Source organism: Malaclemys terrapin, chromosome 4, assembly GCF_027887155.1.
Source record: "Malaclemys terrapin pileata isolate rMalTer1 chromosome 4, rMalTer1.hap1, whole genome shotgun sequence".
Lineage (NCBI taxonomy): Eukaryota > Metazoa > Chordata > Testudines > Emydidae > Malaclemys > Malaclemys terrapin.
In genome coordinates this window covers 91,405,404-91,433,107 of record NC_071508.1, presented here as the reverse complement: position 1 = coordinate 91,433,107, position 27,704 = coordinate 91,405,404, and the positions used below count along the sequence as shown (strand labels likewise).

The 27,704-nt window shown below is 44.3% G+C and overlaps 1 protein-coding gene across 1 annotated transcript in view; it reads right to left on the bottom strand.

Moving 5' to 3' along the window:
• Positions 1-3,293: 3,293 nt before the first annotated feature.
• Positions 3,294-27,704, bottom strand: part of SPTBN5 (spectrin beta, non-erythrocytic 5) — a 137,671-nt gene continuing 113,260 nt past the window's right edge. The window contains exons 53-64 of the mRNA XM_054028619.1: positions 24,453-24,670; positions 21,133-21,322; positions 19,772-19,948; positions 18,552-18,656; positions 17,420-18,028; positions 13,989-14,060; positions 12,374-12,460; positions 11,848-11,939; positions 11,524-11,609; positions 9,756-9,891; positions 8,218-8,345; positions 3,294-5,098 (exon numbers count right to left, since the gene is read on the bottom strand). Coding sequence (XP_053884594.1) covers positions 4,953-5,098; positions 8,218-8,345; positions 9,756-9,891; positions 11,524-11,609; positions 11,848-11,939; positions 12,374-12,460; positions 13,989-14,060; positions 17,420-18,028; positions 18,552-18,656; positions 19,772-19,948; positions 21,133-21,322; positions 24,453-24,670 — 2,046 coding nt within the window. The 3' untranslated portion in view covers positions 3,294-4,952. The remainder of the gene's footprint in view (positions 5,099-8,217; positions 8,346-9,755; positions 9,892-11,523; positions 11,610-11,847; positions 11,940-12,373; positions 12,461-13,988; positions 14,061-17,419; positions 18,029-18,551; positions 18,657-19,771; positions 19,949-21,132; positions 21,323-24,452; positions 24,671-27,704) is intronic.

The following is a 27,704-nucleotide window of genomic DNA, read 5'->3' as shown; positions in this document are numbered from 1 at the left end:
TTTGCCCATCTCCGTAGGCCGCGGGACTGCCACGGGGGCCCAACCAGAAGACGGCAGCAGGTCTGTGACCCCGTCCCCCGCTGTGCTGTGGGACGAGCTGCACCACTTCCTATTGGAAACCCGTGGCTTCAAGGGTAAGGGTAAGCTCGCTTTCCAGTGCTGAGGGGACTTCCATCTCATCCTCCAGGCTGTGAGGGCTGTTTTGCAGGAGGGAGGGGGACCGAGAGGCAGGACATCATGGCCTATGGGCGGGCCTGCAACTTCCGTTGATTGTTTCAAGGCCTGCTGGGGGCTGCCGACACCCCTGCCCACAAGGATCCTCCCCAATCCTCACCATTAAAACCAACCGTCTGCTACCTTGAACACCCGGGGCTGTAGGATGGGTCTTTGGGAGAGGGGGTACTCTGTGATTTTCCTGTAGGAGACCCACACGGTTCCAGTCACCGAGGCTAGGTGGAGGCTGCAGTGTGGGACGGGGTGTACTTTAGTCACCTCAGCGCCCATTTGGCTGGGGTGGCCACCCTGTTCTCCCCCAACCTACAGCCTGAGGTGCTGGGGGTTGCTGAGGTCATGCCAGGTCACCTGCTGCACATCTGGGCCTGTGTGGAGGGGCCAACATTGAATCTAGTCAACATCTGTGCCCCGAACACAGGCCCGGAGTGGGTGCATTTTTACCAGCAGGCGTCCGCCTTCCTTGGCATCTTGGATCCTCGCGAGTGCCTGGTCCTGGGTGGGGATTTCAATATCACCCTTGAGGACCGAGATCGCTCAGGGCTCGAAATCAGCCAGGCTGCCGCAGGCATCCTCAGGGAGATAGTCGACCATCACTCCCTGGTGAACGTCTGGCACGACCACCACCCCGATGACAATACCACCTTCACCTATGGCCAGGTGGAAGGTGATCGGTCGCGCCACACCTGGTTGGACTGCATTGATTTAATCACACTTCCATCTGGCATGAGCCCACTCCTCCGGCATTCGGCTGGCCCTGTTGAGGTTCTGGCTGCACTTTTCCCCACACCTGTTTATATCTGCACACCCTGTCCACGGCCCCACCAAGTCATGAGACCTCCTCATCAACCTCCTCCTGGCCCTGGCCAAAGTGGCCATCTTCAACACTGGGAAGAGGATGTTAGAGAAGGGGGTGCTCTGCGACTGTGGGGCCTATTTCCGCTCCTCCCCGGTCTCACGCATCTGGGCAGAGTTCCTTTGGGTGGTGTCCTCTGGCTCCCTAGATGGCTTTGAGGAGCAGTGGGGGCTGTCTGGGGTTCTCTGCTCAGTGTCCCCCTCTGGATCCCTAGTTTTGGACCTGTAACCTTCACTCCTGACCCTGTTATTCATTAGTTGTCCCCCGTCTTCAGTTGGTTCCCGGGTCCAGTGGTCCCTCCTGCAAGGCTGCCGCCCTGCCCCTCAGGATCCGGGGTCCGGGATTGGGTGATGCCAGCCGGCTGGCTTCGCAGAGCCCAGGGTCGGCGTTGGCGTTGCCGTCCAGCCCCACAGGGTCTAGGGCTGCTGGCCAGTCTCTCAGGGTTAGGGTTGCCAACTTTCTACTCGCACAAAACCGAACACCCTTGACCCGCCCCTTCTCCGAGACCCTGCCCTCTATTCACTCCATCCCCCTCCCTCTCTCACTCACTCTCCCCCCTCACTCACTTGCTCATTTTCACTGGGCTGACTCAGGGGTTCAGGGTGCAGGGGGGATGAGGGCTCTGGCTGGGGGTGAAGCGTTTGGGGTGCAGGAGTGTGCTCTGGGCTGGGACCGAGGGCAGGAGGGAGGGCAGGGGGGTTGGGCATGGGGTGGGGCAGCTCAGGGGTGCAGGTTCTGGGTGGCGCTTACCTCAAACAGCTCCCGGAAGCAGTGGCATGTTCCCCCTCTAGCTCCTATGTGGAGGTGCAGCCAGGGGGCTCTGCACGCTGCCACATCCGCAGGCACCACCGCCACAGCTCCCATTGGCCGTGGTTCCCAGCCAATGGGAGCTGTGGGGGCAGCTTGCGGAGCCCCCTGGCTGCCCCTACAATGGAAGTGCCAGCTGCTTCCTGGGAGCTGCGTTGACTAGCAGGGAGCATGCCAGCCACGCTGCGTGGTCCACCAACTGGACAGTCAATGACCTGGTCAGCGGTGCTGACTGGAGCCACCACGATCCCTTTTCGACCTGGTATTCTGGTCCAGGGCCCCCGGCTGGCCCAGCAGGGTCTGGGATCTGCCCCATGGGGTAGGGGTTGGGGCTACCGGGCCCCGCAAGGTCTGGGGCTGCAGGCCGGCCCCCTGGGATCTGGGGTCCTCGGATGCCCGCCTAGTCTGGGCCTGCCGCCCAGCCCCACAGGACTGCCACCCAACTGCCCTGCCACCTGGCCCAACCCAGCGGGGTCCATGGTTCTTGCCGCCCCCTGCCTAGGGCTCCACTCCATAGAGGGGTCTGTGGGCGTGAGGTGCTGGGCATAGGGGTCTGTGGAGGGGGGTTGGGAAGGGGGCGTGCTGTGGTTCTCAACCTGCTGCCCAGGTAACTTATTGATAAATAGGTTGAGAACCAATGATGTATGGAGTTGTGCACTTAAGATGCTTTACATCACCATGTGTACTAGCACTAATAATAATTCAAACCTTAGCAGAATAGGAACTAAAATAAGTCACTAGCCAACCCCCCACCCCCACTTGAAGTGAGAGTGGGGACAACATGTCAAAGCCATGTGTCCACGTTGTCCATATAAACACGGCTCACAATCTGTTTGCACATCTGCATGGCCCAGTGCAGGCTCCCTAATTTGGATCCAGGTCCTCAGAGGTAAAGGATGCTGCACACCCACTTAGAGCTCCTCCTATTCCTCCTCCCCTCATAGATGGACACGGAGAGGCCAGGAATAGATAGAGTTTTCGTTCTGTGCCCCTCACCCCCGGCCATTTGCCATACTTTTTATTTTAAGCCACTGCTTGGGGAAAATGTTAGTACTTTTTACCTGCTGAATAAGAGTCTTTTGAAGTAAAGAATTGAATAAAGTGCAATGGCCTAGTGAAAAACTTAATGCATAAACAAACATTGAACAGCATTTTGTGTTTTATATTGGCTCTACTTACATTTGCTATGAGCACTCTCTAAAGTATTTGTTACAATACCTGATTTTAAGAATGGGAAGGAATGAAATTCTGTATCTCAATTGGCGTTGGAGGGGAAGAAAAGTGAAAAATCTACTTTTACTTCAGTCTTTCCCAGTGGGCTAGCAGTCAAAAGCACAAAACAGGTTCTTGAAGGAGGCTATTAAGAATTCAGTCAATTGAAAGATGCCATAATTTTACCACTCGGTGACTTTATTTAAATAGAAGCAGGAAAAATATTTTGATTTAAACTTTTTACTAGCGACTGAACAAGAAGTTCAAAATGAATCGAATAAAAAAATCTGAGAACACAGTTTGCAGTTATTAACAATGAAAGGAAGACAGAATTTCCATTAATTTCCTTTGCTAGATTGACCCTAGTTTTGTATCTGTATTTTATTATTAAAGCACACAGAACCCTTTGAGCCTGGGTGCTGATAAATTTGAATTATTAGCATATTAGCATATAGCTGCAGTAATGGTTTACCAGATGGCATTCAGATTTTCCCTACCATATGCTCCCTTTCCTGGGCTTTCATCCCATAGTTGCCATATAAAAACCTAAGACAGGTGCACTTCATTTTTATACATTATTTGCCTGTTGCAAAGGGGTGAATGCATCTCCCCTCAAACAGCCTCAGAAATTGCCATCTAAACACAGCTGCTAAAGTTTTTAACTTTACATGATTATTTGGCTAGCATCACACACAACTATACATCATTTTTAGGGAGATCATTCATTTTAGTTCCACAGTTATTTACATTCCATTCAAATCTGGTGCCCCCCTCCCTTTTATTGTTTAAAATTATTTGCATAATAAATAAAGAATCCTGAAACTGAGGGTATAGACAGAGCTGTAGACACTAAATTGAATCCCACAGCATTTTGAGGTTCTTGATTGAATTGTTTTTGGCAGTTGATGGGGAGCTCTGCAAGAATCTAGCAACACCTGAAAGTTTAATATGAGTAGGAAATATTCCTCTCTCTCTTTCCATAGTGACAGCTGAAAGCATTGCAGAAACGATTCTTGTCACTTCATGGAATGATTCCATACAGAGTGCCACTCACAACAGTAATGGCAAGCTGTGTGCATTTAAGCTGTCACAACTGTACACAATGGAATCAACAGCACCTTTATTTTAGAACTTAGAGGCAAAATAAGGGGGAGAGGGATAGCTCAGTGGTTTGAGCATTGGCCTACTAAACCCAGGGTTGTGAGTTCAATCCTTGAGGGGACCACTTAGGGATCTGGGGCAAAATCAGTACTTGGTCCTGCTAGTGAAGGCAGGGGGCTGGACTCAATGACCTTTCAAGGTCTCTTCCAGTTCTAGGAGATAAATTAATGGAGATATCCTAATTTTAATTTAAGACATTGCATGGATACATTGTGGGGGGGGGAAGGGGTGAATACACTAGTGGTTCATCTATAGAGATTTGGGATCAAAGTGCAGCTTATGCAATAAGTAGATACGAATTCAGTTGTATCTTATCTTGGTCCCTGGTAGACATTAGTCATCATCACACAATTTGCCATGATGGGTGGGGATAAGGAGTATACCAGACATTAGCCAGCACTATTATTTCCTCACATTCATGAGCATTCAATTTAAACAAAAGCCTTCTATAGACCTGGTACAACCAGGTACATTGATCCACCCAAGTTCAATTTGTTAAAACAGTGACAGTTCTATTCTTTTCAAAGTGATGTCTCTTTTCCCAATGCTTGAGCATTCCCTTCTCCCATACACATTTCACTTGCTCACTATCCATCTGGACTCCAAGGCAATAGGGTGCTATGAAGGGGAAGAGTCTGTCTCATCCAGAAAACTGAAGAGTGCGTGCTCTCTTGTGCTGCTGCTCTTACTTCTTGGAAAAAAACTTTTGAAAGACATTCTTATCTTTCTTGCGTTTCTCCTTCCTGCCCTCAATCGCTAGATCTTCTTTCATCTGGGTCTGTGGATTTGCTAAGCGCTTGGTCTGCACACTCTGATCCTCAGCCTTGGTTCCTGAAAAAGAATTAGTGATGTATTCATTTTCTTGGGATAGGGAACACCGAAATATGGGCTCCCCCTCAGATGTGCATGTCAAGGAGGCTCTCGCTAGGTCTCCCTACAACAGACTAATCCAAGCCATTTCATAGCATTAGCATCCACACCTTAATTCTCAATTGTTATATCCCTTCTTCTCTGCTATTGATTGGTAGAAGCTACGGTGATGTAACTTTGAATTCCAGAGGGCCCTGGGAGGGGGAGGTGATGCTAGCATGGTACACATACCACTACCCAAAAGTCTAGTATCCTCTTCATGATACTTCACAGTGCCAGATGCCATAGGTAAAACTCCTCCTTGGACAATGGCTTGTGCCATTAGCCCAAGAAGCAGCATATTTAACTTTTATTCACAGTCCTGGAAAGGATAAAGCTTTCCCATTGCAGTGCCCTCTGTTAAAAAGAGCTGGCGCCTCTTAATATGGTTGCAGGCTTTTTATGGTATTGCTTTAGTATAATGTAGCTGCTTTGCTGGGTGCACTGTGGAGCACGTGGAAGAAAAGCTAACAATTTGTGTATGTTTGACACACTTCTCAGCTGTAGAAATGTAAGAACTGTGAGAAAGACCAACAAACAATGAGAACATGAAAGGACTTTGTACAGACACTATTATTGGAGGTGACTTTCTCAGCTCTCATCACCCCGAAGGACTCCCAGTATGTTTCCTAGTCAATCTAGGTTCTCACCAGGATGATGTGAATGTAGAATCACTCCAGCTTTGTAAACTTTCCCAGGGGAGATTTCAGGCACCTGGATTTCCTTTTTGAGCTCCTGCTCTCAGTGTTTACAATGACAGTCTTTTTTTTAGTGGTGTCTCAAACTATCTAGGGGGAAGTTTGCTATATGTAAGTTTTCTGTGTAATCTTAGTCAGAGAGCAGAGACAGTAAGGAGCTAGGAAACAAAAAGCTAGTTTTGATATGTTGTAAACATTAAAGATTGGGGACACTCTGCAACTTTTGCTGATAGTGACACTTGCATAAGACTAGCTGCAGGGACTATATGGCATATTTTAACTAGGTTATCTCTGTAACAATAAGGGTCTAGATACTCCAGTGTGAGAACAGGTTTAAAACCCAAAAATAAACAGTTAAACCAATTGATTGCATGCAATGGTGTTGTATTATAAAATATATCAAGCATAGCCTTTTATGAAAGCTTGCAATGTTCTAAACTCAATCATTATGAGATACGTATGCAGGCTATGATTATGAATTTATGTATTTGTATATATAGAAAACTACGCTGCAACTTCAGCTCCACTTCAAAGCAGGGCAGTGAGTAGTCAGGAAGGTAGGAACACCTCCCAAAGTGTCTACACGAAACCAGCTTCAAGTAACTATTCATTTTCCAGACCAGGAAGGGACACCGGAGGCCCATTAAAGTGAATGGAAAGACATAGAGACAACTTGAGACTGAAAAGAAAACCTCCATCTTTAGAAAACGAGAAAGACGGTAGTTTTTCCCACTTTGAGTATTTATAGTGACTGAAGGGAAAAAAAACAGGAAATCCTTTTAAAATGGAAAGGGTTGAACTGAAGACCATTCAGAACTTGGGGGACAGTCTCAAGGTGGGAGGCGGTCTATGAATGCTGGATCCCTCCTATAGCTTGGGAAACTGTTTTAAGGCAGTAAGTAACTCTTATTAGAAAAGAGATTTTATTTAATATGAATGTGTAAAGTGTGAGGTTTATTAGGTCACACTCCTCTATGTGAATATGCACAACTGCTCCATGGGTGTTCAGATGGGTTGCCCACAGTTCACACCTGACCACCCAAACCCATTCATTTGGCAGAGGGGACTAGGTGTTCAGATAAAACTGAAAAGCATGTGGCATTTGTGTGTCCAAACCAATACTGAAGAAGAAGAAAAAGAATAAATGGACAGAATAAACCCTTCTCACGTCTTCCTTATGGATTCCCCTGTTCTCTTCCTCATTCACCAAACAGGTCAACACTACTTACTGGCATGATAAAATACGCTCTTACATTTAGATAACACCTTTCCTCCAGAAGGATACCGCAGCACTTCACTAACATTTCAGCTATTCTCTTTGAACTGGAAAATAGCAGCTGCTTTAAAACAATGCACGGTAACACTACACAACCTCAATTTGACCCCCGATGTGTACGCATTATGATACACTATTTAATTACATAATCACATACTTATTTTTTTTCCCACTGGACCTCTGCCTCATTTGGTGCCCAGGATGGACAGCGCTCAGATAATGAACACCTATTTGATACTTTGTTTTCCCCTCTTTGTTCAGTGTGTGCCATCAGGTCTTATATACTGCACCCTATTCAAACCCAGCTCTGGACACAGAACCATCACTTTTCTCATAGGCTTTTCTGTGAGGCTCATCACTACAGTATCTGAGTGCCTCGTAAACATTAACGTTACCAGAAACAAACATGAATGAATTTATTTTCACAACAGCCCTCGGAGGTGAGGGATTATCATTCCTGTTTTTACAGATGGGAAACTGGGGCACGGAGCCACTATGGTCAAACATGAGCACTGTCCACTGAATGAAGCAGGGGTCCTGTGGAAAAAATAGTATGTCATCATGTAATTAAAGGTGGTCATGACGCATACGCACCAGACAGCTGAATTAAGGTTGCACATGAAACCTGAATTCTGGCATTTCCTAATTTTTGAGTACTGGACACTGAAAGCCTCACCTTCTTTTGACATAGATTTATGTGTGTTTAATCTATATATAGATACAGATATATCATGAGAGACTGAGAGAGAGCCTGAGAACAAACACCCTGTATTTCATAATCCCAATAAAGAGAAAACTACTGTAGGAGTGAAACCAGAAGACAGGCAGATCTACGGCACGTGAAGTATAATGATCAACTAAAATAAGCTCTTGGGGAAAGTCACTAAGTCAAAATGTATCAGTAAATTTCCAGAGGAAGTGAAAAAGCAGAGGGATTAAGACATAGCAGGGAAGGGTGTGGCGTATATTGGGTGATACAGCATTTTCCTCTTTCTACATTTTGAAACATGATTTCTCAATCTCAGTACTGTGCTTCTCACACAGATCAAGGCAGAGTTTCTTATTACCCATGTCTGCAGGGTTCTGGACAGAGGTGGAGCTTGGTGTCCTCATAATCCCATGTGTGTCTCCCTCAGATTCCCTGGGAATGTTTGCAGATTCTTTCTCTTGCCTGAGTTTGAAGGAAGGAGTTCTCCTGTCAACAAATAGCACCACAGAAACTCAGTGACATTTCAGACATGAATTAAATCAGTAAGTAAAAAGTAAGTATTCAGGAACAATTCAGTCATGCAACCATTTCAAAAGCAAAATAACCACCGGACAGAAGAGATGTGTTGTATATACATATGTGCATTAATATAACCAGTCTGCAACACAGAATAGGAGTAACTTTGCAAAATGCACCTACCCACTCACCTCTGGTGAATTACTTCATTTGAAGGACAAATAAAATATCAGTAATTATTTTATCATTGTTCATCACAATGGAATAACGGGGGTAAACAGATTTTGTGACTGGGCTGGAAATATTCTTGACAATTTTGCAAGTCTGATACTAGTCACTAGGTTTGTGTTACGTCTTTTGGTCAAACAGTCAGTTTCCCATTTATCTGAGTGGGAACAACAGGAGTAAATCTGTGTTTGTACAGCAATCACAGCTGGTACTCATTGACAATCTATACAGAGAAGAAGGATGGTCTTGTGCTTCAGGCACTGGACGGGATTCAGGAGACCTGCATTCATTTCCTAGCTCTGCAGTAGACTTCCTGTGTGACCTAGGGTAAGTCAAATCTCTCTGTGCCTCACTAGTCAAAATGAGGAGAATAATTCTACCTTACCCCATGGGGGATTTGCAAGAATAAATTCCTAAATATTTGTTGAGTTACTCTCGTGATGGTAAGGACACTCTCTGCAATTCTCTGGTAAACTCCGTGAAATCTCTAGCAATTATAACGTTGCAGTTCTAATCACATTAACAGGCATGAGGTGGTGAGTTCTCCTGCAAAACACAAGGAGTCGGCTGGGACAATCAAACTGGTCTTTTTGGTTTCCATGATACCGTGTGTGCTATTGCATTCCAGGAGCCTATGGGTTTGCACAGGTCTATGGCTCACACAGCTCATGAAGTTTAGACGCATGGATCCTCCCAGTACAATAGACTAGACAACGGGGCTGTTTTCACGTCATAACTTGTAGGATTTCTGCACACTCCATTTGCAGCAGAAATGGATTTACAGATTTTCTACAACAGAGACACAAACAATATGTTCAAATGCTACCTTTGGATTCTCAGATTAACACTTGAATATGTAAAGAGGCCATTGTGTGTCTAGTTTTAGTTCATCACCCAAGGGGAGGATTTGGATGACCTTGTTAAGGACCCCTATTGGAAAATTGCATTTAGCATGTCATAACTGTCAAAATGGACTGAATCAGAGAAGTTACTGCATAATATAGTCCTGAGGCTGTGTGCTGCTGAAATACTGAAAACTGAGCTGGTCTTTTTAATACCAAGCCTGTCTATCTGGCATCATCCTGTATTCGAGCACTGCCTAGCTACTAGCAAGAATGAAATCAGACCAGCTCAGCAGTATACAGTTCCCACCTGGGTAGGAAGCCTCTGCTGGTTTGTCTGTCAGCGGGCCCTCCACCTGGGACGTTCCAAGGTCTGGTCTGAGGACTCTCTGTATTTGGAGCGACTGGTTGTGCCATCAGCTTAGAACCATGACTGTTACTGTGGCCTGCAGGGTCAAAGAAAATACAGGAAACATGTTTGAATCAGAGACAGAAGCAGAGTCAGTCATTCCTATATCCACTGCATACTTCTTTGAGCTGCCGGTATCACTGCATTCCTGTCCTTTTTCATTATGCCACAGAAGCCATCACTGCTTACTGAGGTTTTCAGAATAAGGATTGGATGCACAAGGGAGCAACCAAGAGCCAAGGGCCCTGTCTACATGAAGGCTGGAAAAAATGCAAGAAGCCATTGCGCATTTCTCCCCAGCCAGTATCTTGACTCAAGCCGCACTACAACCAAGAGGCTGCTTTCTATGTCACTCTGGGGACACTATACTGTAAGGTGCCCAAGGGTATGTCTACATTGCAATTAAAAACCCATGGCTGGCCTGTGCCAGCTGACTCAGGCTCGCAGGGCTTGGGCTAAGGGGCTATTTAATTGCAATGCAGGTGATCAGGCTCAGGCTGCAGCCTTGGACCCTGAGAGGTGGGAGGGTCCCAGAGCTCAGGCTGCAGCCTGAGCCAGAATGTCTACACCACAATTAAACAGCCCCTTAGCCCGAGCCCCATGAGCCCAAGTCAGCTGGCACGGGACAGACACGGGTGTCCTATTGCAGTGTAGACGTACCCGTCACGTCAGCTATCAAGTGCCTTGGTGTGTACTGTTCTCTATGGGTAACACACACAAGCAGGGATCCTAGAAACCTTTGCCATGGAAAAAATGCAAAAAACCCACGGAATTTACATTTTACAGAGAATCTTTAGTTTTTATATTTTGTGAAAAAATAAAAACATATATTAACTACATTTTACTGAAAGTACCAGTGTCACTTATTCAATGCATGCAACCTCACACTCTTGTGGTTGATTTTTGAATGCACTTTAAATTTGTATAGCTAAACATACTCCAATCAACTGCTTCCAGCATACAGAGGTTAGTTACTCAACTGCATAGCAGGGTTCATGTTTTAATGCATCTTAGATTACACGTCAGCCTCCAGACATGAGTAATTAAAGTTATGAAAAGATGCCAAAAATTGTAAAAATCACTGCTAAAGACCGTGACACTCGGCAAGGACAAATTTCACATTGATGGTAATGTGCTGTTCTGTACTGTATGCAGCAAGGCTGTAGAGTACATTCAAAAGCAAACACTTGTAGAATACATGGAAAGCATTAAACTTAAACTGAATGCAAAGAAATGAAAACAAGTGGCTGAAACAGCAGGACCATCGACAACAGTAAAGAAACAATGCACTGTGACTGGATCATTCTGTTAATTTTACTTTGTAATAATGATTGATGGCACTGGTAGGCTTTGAACTTGCTTAAAAATTGGAAATATATCAATAAAACATTGTGTTCAACTGATACCTATATATATGGTGGCTCGGGAAGTTCAGTGTTTCATTTTAATTGTGGAAAAACACGGATTCTTATGGGTTTTTTTTAAGTCACAGACTTTTTTTTTTAATCACAGAAAACTAGGCTCCCCACAGATGAGACACTCAAACACATTTAAAGGAAGAGCACCACACAAGGGACAGCTTGTGATTTCAACATCCTTTATTTCCTCACCCCTCCTGTCATCATCACTAAACTAAACAATTACCCCTTAAAAATGAATGATGATCTACCTATAGTATTCCTAAGTGCTTGTATCCATTCATCCATCAACTTCTGAGAAGGTGCTGCAAAGTAGTATTCTGCCCCATCACTCAACCTGTAAACAGCAGGGATAGGAAGAAGGGCATTCAAATTAGTCTAAATGTCTACATTATTGTCCTATTGAGAAAGGCAGGAACTGCAGTATCTGCAAATTCCTGCACAGACAGCACTCTTCAGCTTTGCCATACCACAACGTTTTCTGAGATAGGCTTGGATGAGTATGGCTGCGAGTAGTTGCAACATTGCAGAGCAGCCAGACCTGTTTTGCTAGCAGGTCTATGCGTATGATTTACCGTAAATGAAAGGTGTTCTCTTTCCTGGCATAGTCAGTCAGCCTCTCACACTTGGCACCAGCAACACTGATTGATGGGATTGTGGTTACGGTCTGAAGGAGGAAGAGATTACAATGAATGTCCTAATTGCCCTTCCTTTTAGGATTCAATCTCATCCACACACTGTGAGCACACACTGATACCATCATTCATATTATTCCTAACACTGTCACTAGGTCCCCTGGTAGGAAGAACTATACAAGATCCATCCTTCATACAGTTTGAAGAACTGGTACTTCATTGTGTCTTGAAGGCATTAATCAAACAAGAGAATGTTCAATAAATCTCAAAAGCCCTTTTCTCAACCTTATAGCTGGAAGCTGCACCAATCAGACTAAATTTCGACCAACTGATGCATGAAAGAAATTAATCCCCTTCTAATCCTATGTTTTCTTTTTAAAGAAATTGGGAGATTAGAATGGAAAAACAGGGAACAAATCTTAAACCACCTTTGGAGATTACCTGACAGATTCAAGAAACAAATTACCTTGGACGCTTCCGTTTCATCATTGTAGAAGTCAAGTTTTTGTTTGTTGAGTTTTACATAATAGGAGTTCCAAGTCCTTGACTGTGGCTACATGAATAAAGAGGATAATAAAATGTAATCACAATGGTATCTATAGTTACATCAATGACATCCATTTCTATATGCGGTTTCTAGCCATGCAACTTGGGGCTGGGACCTCATCAGCTCTCACGAGCCAAGAATGGTCAACCTAGGCTATTTCTAAGGAAACCCAATGCACTGTAGGAATTGGTTTTAGTGATTCCATCAGTGGAGCCACATAAGTCAGTGCTGAACTAATGACACAGCCTGGTGGAAGCAGGCACTAAACTGTTGGTTCCTTCTATCTTTTAGGAAGGATATAAACCCAGCATTTTATTTCTGCTTGTTGAAGACACCATTTCATTTGATCTAATTGGAGTTGGCTCTAGTGCGCTATCCATGTTCCAATTTTGGCCATTATAATCTGCCTAAAGTTTCAATGTAGTGTGGATATCGAATTCTTCCCCACTTACTGGGCACTGTTTTAAAAGCAGCTGCTACTTTCCACCCCAGAAGGTGGTTGTATGTCTGCAACCGGCGACACATTTGTGAAGTGTTATGGGATCCTTCTGGATGGAAGGTGCTGTCTAAATGTAAGATGATATTATTTTATTGTGCCAAGAGTTGTCTGCTGAATGAGAGAGGAAGGGGGAATTGTTAAGGAAGATGTGAGGAGAATTTATGTTATGAATTTATTCTATTTCTTTTTTTGTGGGTGGGTGGGTGAGATGAGAATTCACTAACAGTTAATGTAACTTGGGGTTTCACTTGTGTATCCTTAACAGGGTGACAGTAGGTTCTATTTTGCATAGGAAATAAAGACCAGTGTGGATTTGCTTAGGTCCGGTTAAAAGTTTCAGATAAAGAATTATTCCCAGGGAACAAACAGTCTAAGAGTCCTGTCTATGTCTAAGGCCCACACAGACTCTGTTAACAAAAATCTATGCACTGGTAGATAGTGACTGAGAAAACCTGCACAGAAATTTCCCAGCTGTGGTAAATATACCACCACTACTTCACTGATGCAAGCCTTGCCCTGGAAATGGACTTATATTTTAGGGTAAGAGGGGAATTCGAGCTTTAATTTCATTCAGCCTTGGCCATGCTGAAACTATCTCACCAATTTACTACCCAACCATCAACTGGAAGAAACACCTCTTCTAATACGAGCAGAAATTAATATCCAAGCTAATTAAATTAGAGGCTCTCTCTGTCATCAGGGCTTCACTCTTTTTGAAGGGGATTTTAGTCTACATGTTCATTTAGTCCCAGGTTCCAGTAAGTGCCCCATCAATGGGAATTAAGCCTGAGCTGGAACATCTCTCAGATAAGTGAATTCAGACATCTTGTTCATTCCAGGCCTCATCTAACACCCACTGAAGTCAAGGGAGTCCTTTCACTGGCTTCTGTGGGAACTGTATCAAGACCTCGGTTCTGAGAGCCTTCCCAGTGAAGGTTCACCGCCCCTCCCCCACCTCCCAGTCAGGTTCTGTAGCTATTTGGTCATAATGTAAGGAATGGTGGCTGAACATGAAGTGAATGCATTTGATTCTACCTGCTTACGTCCTGGAAGAAGCTGGTCCCTTTTTTCTAGTAACCCCTCCATGTTCTGGTGATTTACAGAAACCTGAAACACACAAGGACATTACAGTTTCACTTTGAAGAAGTCTTTTCAAAACTTCAGAAGCAATTGTGAGACATATCCCAAACAGGCCATTGTTTTCCCTTTAGCCTTTGTCTTTTCTATGCTCCTGGAAGCCCTCTGTAGACCACATACAGAAATCTAATTTAGTGCCTGAATGAAGATGTTCAGACCTACACTGGACAATCTACTCATATGATTAGTTTCACCATAGTGTACCAAAGGTCAGCTTACTTGGAGTGATACTGCATTTTGTGGTGTAATATAATGTGACTATATGAAAATATCTTAGCAGGTATGTTTTTATGCAATGCTTAGAAGTAAATCTGAATCCTTCACAAAATATTTTACTTTGGTTGCTGTCATCTAGATCCTGCCTGAAGGTCTGCCTGGGGATCTGACTCTGGCACTGTGTGGTAGAAGAGACTCCAGGAGAAAAATAACTGTTTTATGGTTTTGGATGCTAATTTGCACTACTATAATTAAAAATTATTATTTAAAAATTAAACAACCATAGTATTTTATAATACATATGCAATACATTATTTTAATATATTTCTATAACAATTTATTATGCTGTTCTGGCATGTCTGGAGATCAATGTCATAACACTACCATTCCGCTTATTCACCAATAAAATACCATTAAGAGATCCTTAAAAATCCTCATATGGTCCCTCTTAATGTATACCTATATCCGCACGTACTGGTCTGACCAGTTATTGTAGATCATCAGTGTAATTTTATAATAAACTTTAACTAGTTAACGTACTTCTCTAAATAATCTGTTTTGTCAATATATCCTCTCATACATGAGTCCCTCCATTCTATTTATCATCCCTGCTGCCTTATTTTGCACTCTCTGCCTTCTATTGTTACATTTCTGCATTCCAATGAGGTAACAAAACCAGGATACTGTATTCCAAATGTAATCTCAGTGTTTCCATGACTATTTAGTTGGGAATTGGTCCTGCTTTGAGCAGGAGGTTGGACTAGATGACCTCCTGAGGTCCCTTCCAACCCTGATATTCTATGATTCTATGATTCTATTATGCGGCTGCTTACTGATTTACATGCTATAACTCTCTTAAAACAAATCAAGCCAATATTCTACTAGCTTTTTTTACTGCTGTTGCAAAAAATAATCCTTTGTTTGATTGTTATATGGCAATTTGTGTTATAACATCATCATTTAGCATTCAGAAAAGGGTGCTGAATTGCACAGAGATTGATAATAGAGAAAAAAACAACCAGTATATTATAGGTGGTACAGGTAGCAACACCTACAGTTCAGGTTCCCCAACATTTTTCATAATATTAACCTGCTTTAATGTGCTCATAACTTTGCCAAACTTTAATCATTCAGGCTGAAATTTTTGATTCTGGGTGGCTGCCTGAGGCTGAAGCTTTTGGAAAAAATGTCAGTAAAACTGGTTCAGCAATTCTCAAAATGGGGTACATGAAAAATATATTGTTTTGCTCATTTTAAAAAAAGACTGGGAGTTAGAAAAGAAGTTGAAGAAGGTGGCACAAGTGGAAAGACTGGGACAAGGAGCCAAGGGAGGAGGGGGCAGGTAGAGAAACTAGGACTGTATCATAAAGACTGTCATAATTAGGCTTGAAAGGACTGGATTTTTATCAGTAAATGTCGATTTCACCATACACACACAAACCAAAAAAAAAAAAAAAAAAAATTCTATTGATAATCAAAATTTACAGATAGGCAAAGTAATAAAAATGATGCTTAAGAACTTACTAGAGTTCGTTCCAAGGATATTTACTTTGTATGTTTTGACATATGATGTGGACAATTTGTATTTTAATGGTTATAAAGCTTTAACTTTTTGAATCTCAATGTCTACTGTCATTAAACAATTATTGTCTCACCCTCCATTGTCTAACCCCCCCACATAATTTCTTCCCACTGAAAATTTATAGGAATAAAAATCTAAAACAAATGCTTAAAAATAAGCATCAATATTATCCATCTAAATTATTTAAAAAACCCTCAGATTCTGCAAAGCCTAATAATAATGCATATGCACAAAGAAGCCAGATTAAGGTTGCACAGACAACCTTTATCTGATCTAGAACTAATTGAAAATTTTCCAATGAATCAGGTTTCCTCTGGAAAATGCTGATTAGACAAAATTGAAACATTGCAGGAGTCCATTGATTTTGTCAAAAATTTCTATGGAAAGTTATTGAAATGATTCATTTCAACTTTATCATTTTGGGATGAAATGAGATTGAGAAATCTCAGAATTTCTCAAAGGAAGGAAATTCTATTTTCCAGTCAGCTCTAATTTTAGCATTTATTAACGTCTGGATGCTTAGTTTGAGACCTTAGTAAAGTTCTTTAATGTATTTTGTAATGTATTAGACATTAGGGTGACCAGAGGTCCTGATTTTATAGGGACAGTCCTGATATTTGGGGCTGTGTCTTATATAGGTGCCCTTGTCCCCCACCCCCTGTCCCGATTTTTCATACTTGCTGTCTGATCACCCTATAGGACATAAAACCTTTACTGTTCAAACTTGTTCTAGCTGACTGCATAATTAAATCAATAGTCTTTTTGTGTATCAGTCTCCTTCAGTCTTACACAAAAAACCCACCTGTGTGCAGTCAAATCAGGTAGCTACATGCAAAATATAAATCACTGAAGGCATAAGATTATCTAGTTAGGCACTCACTATTTGCACAAGCAAATGAGAGGTTTAGTGGATGCAACTGCGCAAACGTGTTTTCAACAGCCAAAAATCTGGTCCTATTCATTAATATTTGCATTTTTCAATTAAGTTGGTCTATTTTGAATGCTATTTGTTATTCATTAAAGTGAAGAGTGATATATGACAAGATATATTTTCTGGGACATAAATTCAAATAAAATATTGCTGGACAAGATTTAACCTAACAGTCTCATCATGGGGATTAGCTATCATGCCAAGAATGTATAAAGAAAATATCAGTCAGAATAGATGCTTCTTGGCTTCAGGGGAAAGACATTTTTGTGAGCAACATACCCCCCGTAGTGAGAGAGAGAGAGAATAGCACTCATTGCCATATCAGGTAGCAGTAATGTCTATAGAAATGAGGCATTTAAAAAGATTCCATAGACTGCAGGCATACAACTGCTTCATATCACTATCTTTCTGGATAATTTAGAAAGTATATAGCAAAGGCACATTAAGTGTTTCTTGCTGTTTGGGTCCACTAGGGATATATGTGCATATGGTCAATCTTTGTAGTTTTCTCACACTCCTTATGTTGGCTAGTAAGATATAGATCTGGGTATTGCTTCAATAGGGTGGCTGTAAAGGTTCTGTGAATGTAGATGAACTTACCAAAAGGTCATTTTCTGACCTCTCAAGAGAGGAACCGGACTGTGGTGAATGTGGAGAAACATCTAATGAACTTTGGCTAGACCTAGGCGAAGTCTTCACAACTTTTATTTCCACGTTAGAGACGGGGCAACTGCTAAGGTTTTTCTCACGGGGTGATAAGAGGTCCTTGGAATATGGTTCTGACAAACTGGTGGCTCTTTGTCTGTTTACTGGACTGGGAGGAGAGATGTGGCTTCCCAAGGACGTGACTTGCAGGCCCATCAGTTTTGGCGTAGGTTGAGCGTTAATCTCACTGAGCCTCCTCACAGCTTTCGTTTCTCCATTGGTGCTGGGCAACATCTCTGGATTTTCCCCAGACCCAAATTGCTGGAATGCCTCGGTGGACTTTTGGACTGGAGAGACAACAGTTTCAAGGGGACCCCTCAAGGCGAGGCTGGGTGAGGAGGATAGAGATGCCAACGGTCTGGTTCTCTTTATCTCTATCAGTCTTGAGGGTGGCATCCTTCTGTCTGAGGGCTTCCTTCTCAGAGATGGGACCCTAATGATTTTCCCTCTCTCCTTTTGCCCATTTTCCTCAGCATAAATCTGCTTCAGTATCTTCATTTCCCTCTGCAAGACACAAAGGTTACATATATGACAATCTATGAGTGCACATGTAAATTGAAGTTAGGATTACCTTCAGAAGCATTTTCTATTGGCCTTTATAAAAATGGTATTGGCCTTTATAAAAATGTATCTGACAGCACAGGGCCCAACCTTCTACTATGGATTCCCAGCCCTGGGAACTCTAAACAGCTTGGGCATCTGTAGTCCAAACTGTATTGTCATCTTGTTCCCAAGGCCTCTTCCTATGCTCACAGCCTCCCTTGTTGCCCTCCTGCTCTCGGCAGAGCACCAGCTCCCAGGTCTGCTCTCCCTGGAGTCTTCCTCAGTCAACCTAGTCTTCTCTGAATTACAGTCTGCTCTTATTTTCCCAGCAGGTCTCCTCTTAGTCCCCTGATCCTTTACCACGTCAGGAGGCGAGCTGAGTTTAGCACAGGAGCAGCAGAGCCCCAACCTCCTAAAAAGGCCATCTCACCCCATGACAAACCCCTGTCTCACGTACTAATCCATCAGCCTTCTTCCCTCTCACCTTTGTTTTCCTGTTCAGCTGTACAAACTTCTCCTCTTGGGCTGCAAGCATCGTCTCAAAGTCCCGGTGTTTCTTCAGTAGTTCCTCTACATCAGACACTGAATCCTGAGTGGAAAAAAAAAAATCAACAATAGATACAGGAATCCAGTGAGACAAAAATAACTGTTCCTGAAAAGACTACGACTGAGATTTTCAAAACAAAGGAGTACATTTAGCCACATAACTCCCTTTAAAATTAATGGGAGTTTGTGTCTAAATCCTCTAGCTGGCTTTCAAAATCTCAGCCTACACTTCTAAAACAAGTGGTCCATGGGCTGAATGTGGCACATGAAAATAAAGGCTCAGTTGACAAGACTTCTTTCTCCCCAGCTGCTGGCTTTGTCAGCCACCAGCACCCTTACTGGAACCCACCAGTACAGCCATTACGAGAATGCAGTATCTTTCACAGTGAGATGATCCTCTATGAGAGTCACTAATTATTTAAAAATGTTGCGATTCATGTGAAATTTCTCGTCCTCCTTCTCCTCTCTGCTGTGGAATAAAGGCCCTGCAATATCACCACCAGCATGGCTTGCATAAGGTATCGTGATTTCCATGTGGTATCCTGGCTGCTACAGTATAACCAATGGCACACAGGTTAAATGCCTGGATTCAAGTTTATGCCAGACACATGGTTTACTCCTGTCTTTCCCCCTGCCAATGATCACTGCAGGGATCTCACAACTGATCCTCTGTTGCCCCTGCATTGGGCCTCCATAGCCAAGTGTGTGGCCACCCGCTCAGCCACCATAATATGGTCATCAAACAGAAAAAAGCTGTTGAAGTTGGTGCAAGAACAAGGATTTCTAGGGCAAGCTGGAAAAGCCATGTACACAAATCTCCCCACCCCCCCAAGAGAGGCCAAATCACCCCTTCTCTTCAAATCAGGCTCTCTCCCTCATATGAAGGGGTAAGAACCTTCTTCCAGATCCCTGACTAGGCTAAGGAATGGGTAGAAATTCTCCCCAATCTTTTGCCACAGCAGGTCACTACCCCATTAGTTACTTTTCCTGCCCCAGGCTAAACCCTTTAAAAGGACATAGTACCTACCTTTTGAGAATCCCAAAGCTGCATTACTCAGCCATCAATGTTTTGACTGTGATTAACGTAAAACAGAATCTCTCAGGGGTGGGGTTACTTGAGATGGTGCATTTTAATAATGTTATACTGTCCTTACTCACCCCATAGCTAGGATCTGAGAGAAAGCCCTCCTTGGCAGCCAGCCATGCCTCTGCTTGATCCAGCTCTCGCCGTAGTAATTGGATCTCCCAGTTTTCCTCATACAGCTCCTTCCTCAAATCCCAGCTCTCCTTCACCTTCTTCATCAGTTCTGACAGCTCTGACAGTTTTTCCTCAATCTAGGAAAACAACATTTACAATATAGGGAGATAAAAGATCCACTTAGACTTTCATTTGACAGCTATCTGCCTTGTAATTTGATCATGTGACCCATACATGACCTCCAGAGAACTTTGTGATCCCAACCTAACTTAGAAAGGAAGTTTGAGTCTGCCTTTTGCCTGCCTGAATTAATTTAGCCTCGTACTATATTCTATATCTGTATGCATATTCCGTGTAGGCAGGACCAGTACTTTGCTATATGTTCTTCCAGGGCTACACTTAACTCAGATGTTGCAGTTTGTAACTTATAATACTGAACTAATGGGTACCCACACAACAAGACAAATTCATCTGGCCATGGCATGACAACACTGATTTATCTTTTAATACCAATGGAAAACTGTCTAGTCCTCTCTGCAGCAAAGTTTGCAACAGAAATGGGATCTTTCACAAATTCCAAAGACTCTTAACTTCATGATCTCCAGATCCAATTACAATCTCAAGCCAAGCCTGGGGTCATTGTAATGGTCAAATTCTGAAGTTACTTAGATAACAGGATCTTAGAGTTTTTCAAAGTTACTTCTCGCCCTTTTCTCCTTTGTAAAACTCCTGAAGAATCACACGTTTTCTGAAGTGTGCAAAGACATTACCCCACTCTGTATTTGTTCTATATTGTATTGCATTCTATTTATCCTATTTCTTGTGCATTTAGACAATAAGATTTAACAATGGTATTTCTGTGGCACATATTCCCCACTGTATAGTGTGACGTAGGCCTACAGCACAGCATAAACAACCACCAGCAATATTTCAATCTAGGTATTGTTGTAATTTTACAGGTTAGTTTCAGAGTCAATTTTGAAGGAGATAGGAACAACTCTAAATGGCGTTCCACTTATTCAGGTCTCTATGCAAAATTTGTCTTCATATTTAATATTAAAAAACCTGTTTTTTCTATCTAGCGTCTCTGTTTTGAAGGACAGATTTATGTGAAAACCCCTGAGAGGCATGAACTCTCTGGGGGCGCTGAAGTCTAGTTCCCTCCTGAACACTTACGGAATGTCCGTTATAGACCGTAGTATTTCTGGCAGCGATGCTTCACTCAGACTTTTATAATATTGTAATTAAGGTGTTTGCCCACTAAGTTTGTTTCCTTACCTGACTCTGATTTTTTAAAATGTTTAACCCGCCATCAGCATACCTCCATGGACATGAAGTGTCCGTTTTTCACCAGGTTGTTCCCTGCCCGCTGCATATCTTCATATTTTAGCCACTGCTTCTCTGTTTCACGCTTATATTCTTCATGGTGCTTGATTAGCAGCTCAGCACCAAGAACATCGCTTGCTAGTTCCTCAGATATCACCAGTGCATGCATCTCATTGGCCCAAACCCTACGGGAAAGGAATCAAAAGGCGTCAGTCAACACTGAAAGCTGCTGAGGATAAAAATGGAATGATTCACAAACACTCAGACACGCCCACAAGCTTATACATCCACAGATTTACAAGCCCTTATTTACATACAAGGGACACACACATGCACCACTCTGGTAGATATCCACATCCATATGCACATTTACACACTCAAGGGACACATTCCAGTGCATAAACATACACTCAGACATACCCTTGCCCCATCAATAATTATATTATACTTATGGGACAAACATGATACACATTCAGATAATTAGAGAAGGGAATCATGAAATTACATGCACTGAAGAATATCTCCTGTATATATTCACAGTGCTTTTATGCACTGGGCATTTATATGCATACTTAAATGCATGACATACATTCTGTCATGCACAAGAATACTTAACACACATACAGGGCACACATACATGAAATCATATTCACTCACAAAGTTAGGCAAAAGCATGTACCTACAATAGGGTTACCATATTTCAGCAAGCAAAAAAGAGGACGGGAGGAGCCCCGCCCCTGTCCTGCCCTAGCCCCGCCCCCTGCCCCACCCACTTCCCACCACCTCAGAACCCCCAACTCTCCCCCCCGCTCCTTGTCCCCTGACTGCCCCCTCCTGGGACCCCTGCCCCTAACTGCCCCCCCAAGACTTCACCCCCTACCTAAGCCTCCCTGCTCCTTGTCCCCTGACTGCCCTCTCCTGAGACCCTCCCCCCAATCCTAACTGGCCACCTAGGACCCTGCCCCCTACCTGTGCCCTGACTGCTCCAACCCTTATCCACACCACCCACCCCCAGACAGACCCCTGGGACTCCCACACCCCATCCAACCACTCCTCACCCCCTGACAGCCCCCCCCCAGAACTCCCGACCCATCTAAACCCCTCTGCTCCCTGTCCCCTGACTGCTCTGATCCCTCTCCCCACTCCTGCCCCCTGACAGCCCCCCCCCAGAACTCCCAAACACCCCCCCTGCTCCTTGTCCCCTCCTGGGACCCCTGCTCCTAACTGCCCTCCAGAACCCCACCCCCTACCTAAGCCTCCCTGTTCCTTATCCCCTAACTGCCCCCTCCTAAGACCCCCCCCAAACTGCCCCCCAGGACCCTACCCCCTACCCATACCCTGACTGCCCAAAACCTTATCCACACACCTCCCAGAAAGCCCCCCACGAACTCCCGCCCCCGCCCCCCGTCTCTTGACTGCCCCCTCCAGAACCTCCCTGCCCCTTCTCCAACCCCCTGGCTCCCTTGTCGTTGGCCTTCGGTTTGCCGTTTGTCCCGGCAGGCTGGGGAGCAGCAGGGGAGGGAGTAAGTGAGCTCTGCTGCAGGGGGAGGAGGGACTCTCTCTAGCTGTCGGAGCCACATGTAAGTGGCACCATCCAGCTGCCCTGTTAGCCGCGCGTGCTCTGCATGGGGGAGGGGGGAGGGGAGTCCGGACATTAACAAATTCCCCCCGGACGCTATCTTTAGTTCAAAAATCCGGACATGTCCGGGGGAATCCGGACGAATGGTAACCCTAACCTACAAGGCCACAGCCTCAACTGGTATAAAACAAGGTAGCTCCATTGATTTCAATGGAGCTGATTTACAGCAGCTGAGGAACTACCTCACAGTAGGCTATCCCCACCTACACACTCTGACAGACAATATTCCTAAAACAAGAACACATTTGTATTCCTGGGACAATGCTCGTAATACTTAATAGAATTGGTCAAACATTTTCTGATGAAACATTTTTCATGGAAAATGCCGTTTCACTGAAATAGAAACATTCTACAGGAATGGGGCAGGAGGGAGAGATAGCTCAGTAATTTGAGCATTGGCCTCCTAAACCCAGGGTTGTGAGTTCAATCCTTGAGGGGGCCATTTAGGGATCTGGGGCAAAATCAGTACTTGGTCCTGCTAATGAAGACAGGAGGCTGGACTTGATGACCTTTCAGGGTCCCTTCCAGCTCTATGAGATAGGTATATATCTCCATATATTTATAACATGTAGATGTTGAAAAAAAATCACTAGGGAGTGTTTTGACTTTGAAATTTATTTTATGATATAAAAAAATTTAAAACAGTTGAAATTAAAATGGAATGTTTTGATTTAATCTGAAAGAAATGTTGCCATTGACCTAAAACAGAATTGTTGTCAGTTCATGGGAAATTTCAAAATTCAATGTTTTGTTCAGATTAGGAACAAAACCCAGTTTCAAAATAATGGAATTTCCTGCAAAATAGAAATTCTGGTACCCACACAGATCTTTTATTTATGCAGAAGGGAAACAGCAACAGGCACATGCAAGCAATATTATCTCTCTCCCTGCTCCCACACAAAATACTTCAACTTTTGTACATGCCTGAAATAGCTGTGCTAGGATTGCCTGTGAAATGGTTGTGCTGACTCTTACACACAGGGCCAGCTCCAGGCACCAGCGTAGCAAGCAGGCCAATAAAGAGGGGGCGGCACGTCCGGCTGTTCGGCGGCGGGGCCGTCACTCCGTCTTGGAGCGAAGGACCTGCCGTAGAATGAAGCAGCAGTAGAGCTGCCGCTGCTTGCGACTGCAGCTTTTTTTTTATTTTATTTTATTTTTTTGCTGCTTGGGGCGGCAAAAACGCTAGAGCCGGCCCTGCTTACACATGGGAGCAATGGTGTCTGTACAGCTGCACAGGGATTGGAGTATTCAGATGTGAGGAAAGGACTATGCCCTCATGTAGAATCAGCAATGTTTGGAAACCAAACCCCAAAGTACTGAACTACCCAAAGTGCTTGATTTTCCAAGACACTAGAGGTATTATTTAAGTTGTCCAAAATTTGGCGGGTCTGTAACACTGTGCTGAAATAGAGTGGTATGGTCCCACATCCAGTATGTGACAGGCTCCAGAAACAACCCTATTAGTTTGAACCAAAGTATCTGTTCTTCTCTACAGTGGGGTCCACTCTGGCCACTGCAGCTGAGAAGATGCTTTGCGTTATCATTTAAAGGGAGCTGTAAGCAAGCTGCAGAGAGATGGGGGCAGGGATGGCCTATGCCAAGTGTCTAATTTAGAAGACTGCATTGAGGAAAACAAAAATAAGGCCCCATTGCCAGACAGAGGGCCCAACACATACATCAGCTCCCTGCAGTCGTTGAAGTAGACCTGGACCTGTTCTGCCTGGCTCAGCCTCTCCTTCCTCTCCACAGACTTCCTGTTCAGTTTCTCCCAGCATTCATCCACCTCTGTGAGTCTCTCCATTATGTTCTCCCTGGCCTGTGGGTAGAGCCGGCTGAGACGCCGAGCCTCTCCTTGGATCCGCTCCAGCTCTTTCGCGATGGCTGCAAGGTCTCTCTGGAACACAGAAGCGATTGATCACAAGACGAAATTGAGAGCATTAGGTTCTGCTTCAGCATTGACACTGCAGGGAAATAATCCTGAAAGCAGATCTCAGACTGTTCTTGACCTTTAGGCTCCTTCCACCCAGTTGATCCCACAGAGTGAGAAATTACCTCATTACTTTGCCTGCTGCCAGTTACCTTCTGGGATTCATCTACATTCACCATTGAACAAGCTTGTTCAGAGTTGTCATGAAGGACACTGCAGTAAGGTAGAAGATACCTTGGGAGTCTCACTCCCTGGGCCAGCAAAAACTGTGTTTCTAATATAAATGATGTATTTGGGGGGAGGTCAGGGAGGAGTCAGCTGCATCAACTGGGGGAGGAGGTACTACCCTGTAATGCAGACCAGTGACACTGGGGCTGGCTTTGAAGGAAATGGGAAGGAATCGGGTGAGGATTAGGAGAGAGAAAAAGACAGGAAAGTAAGGGTGCAGCAATTCCCAGCAGAACATCTGCTTTCCAAAAATTTAATCTTTTATTTTTGTTTTGAGAAAGTACTTAGAGGAAGTCTGGCATGTTCAAAACACACCCAATATTCCTTCCCCGCCTCAGTAGCACCCCAACTGGAGTCTTAGAGATCATCTCAATTCTCCTGCTCTCTAACTCCTTTTTTCACCTCTGCCTCATCTGGCCTAAACATCATAAACACCTACTGCCAGCCCACAGGGATTGCCTGCTCCCAATCCAGAGCCTGACACACCATTTAAGTTGAAAAATAAGGAATTTAGGTACAGCAAAATCTAGGCTCGCCATGCTCTGTGAGGCTAAGTATTACTTCGACAGGACTAGCAATTCCTGCTGGCCTAGGGAGCAAGAAGTCACATCCCAGAATTCAACATGGGCCTTTTGAATGGCAGCAAAATATCAGGCTCTGATGGCCTCTTTTCTAGCAATGGGCTGGCAGTCCCAGGAGCCACTGGTATTGCAGTGCTAGAGGCTCCACATCCACTTCAAACTAAGGCTTTGAACTTATTTGAGCTTGGGTTGGAATTTAGTTTCAAAGCCTGTCATAACTATAAAGGGAAGCGTAACAGCTCTCCTGTGTACAATACTATAAAATCCCTCCTGGCCAGAGACTCTAAAATCCTTTTCCCTGTAAAGGGTTAAGAAGCTCAGGTAACCTGGCTGACACCTGACCCAAAGGACCAATAAGGGGACAAGATACTTTCAAATCTTGGGGGTCGGGGGGGGGGGGGGAAGGCTTTTGTTTGTGCTCTTTGTTTGGGAAGTTGTTCGCTCTTGGGACTGAGAGGGACCAGACATCAATCCAGGTTCTCCAAATCTTTCTGAACAAGTCTTTCATATTTCAAACTTGTAAGTAAACAGCCAGGCAAGGCATGTTAGTTTATCTTTGTTTTCTCAACTTGTAAATGTACCTTTTGCTAGAGTGTTTATCTCTGTTTGCTGTACTTTGAACCTAAGGCTAGAGGGGGGTCCTCTGAGCTCTTTAAGTTTGATTACCCTGTAAAGTTATTTTTCCATCCTGATTTTACAGAGAGGATTTTTACCTTTTTCTTTAATTAAAAGCCTTCTTTTTAAGAACCTGATTGATTTTTCCTTGTTTTTAGATCTTGATCCACCAGGAGTTGGTGGGAGGAAGGAGGGGGGATGGTTAATTTCTCCTTGTTTTAAGATCCAAGGGGTTTGGATCTGTATTCACTAGGGAATTGGTGGAAAGTCTCTCAAGGCTACCCAGGGAAGGGAATTAGTTTTGGGAGTGGTGGCAGCAGACCAGATCTAAGCTGGTAGTTAAGCTTAGAAGTTTTCATGCAAGCCCCCACATTTGGACCCTAAAGTTCAAAGTGGGGAAGCAGCCTTGACAAAGCCTATTAAGTGAAGTGAAAAATACAGTAAGTAGTACTGTGGAACTCCTTGCCAGAGGATGTTGTGAAGGTCAAGGCTATAACAGGGATCAAAAAATAACTACATAAGTTCATAGAGCAGTGGTTCCCAAACTTGTTCCGCTGTTTCTGCAGGGAAAGCCCCTGGCGGGCCGGTCTGGTTTATTTACCTGCCACATCCGCAGGTTCGGCCAATCGCGGCTCCCAGTGGCCACGGTTCGTTGCTCCAGGCCAATGGGAGCTGCTGGAATCGGCAGCCAGTATGTCCCTCGGCCCGCGCCGCTTTCAGCAGCTCCCATTGGCCTGGAGCAGTGAACTGCAGCTCCTGGGAGCCGCAATCGGCTGAACCTGTGGACGTGGCAGGTAAACAAACTGGCCCAGCCTGCCAGAGCCTTTCCCTGCACAAGCGGCAGAACAAGTTTGGGAACCACTGTCATGGAGGATAGGTCCATCAATGGCTATTAGCCAGGATGGGCAGGGATGGTGTTCCTAGCCTCTGTTTACTAGAAGCTGGGAATGGGCAACAGGGGAGGGATCACTTGATGATAACCTGTTCTGTTCATTCCTTCTGGGGCACCTGGCATTGGCCACTGTCGGAAGACGGGATACTGGGCTAGATGGACCTTTGATCTGACCCAGTCTGGCTGTTCTTATGTTCTTATATCATTCCTGCACATGTAGATGACCTCTCCTCCTGCCTCTGTTCTAAAGATGGGCTCTTGGACCTAACCTTTTACTGGCTTCACTGAAGTAGCAAAAAGAGGTTGCAACACCTGATCAATTGTTCACTTTTCCTACAACAGACTGTGTGCTTTCCTCCATGCCATGCCTTATGCATGGGACACCTTCCCTGAACTAATCTGCAACGCTACTATGCTCTCCTCCTGCAAATCCCTCCTCAAGACCCATTCGTACTAGGTTGCCTTTACAAATATTCCAGCTGATAATGCTCGTTAATACTGTTTATTTGATTGTATGTTTTATCCCTCTCCCCCATCACTTCAGATGTTGCAGAACCAGGCATTAGCCACTGTTGGAAGACAGGTTACTGGGCCAAATGGACCTTTGGTCTGACCCAGTCTGGCCGTTCTTATGTTCTTACTAATATTGTTTCAAGATGTTAAAAGCAGGATGAAAGGCCTCTTG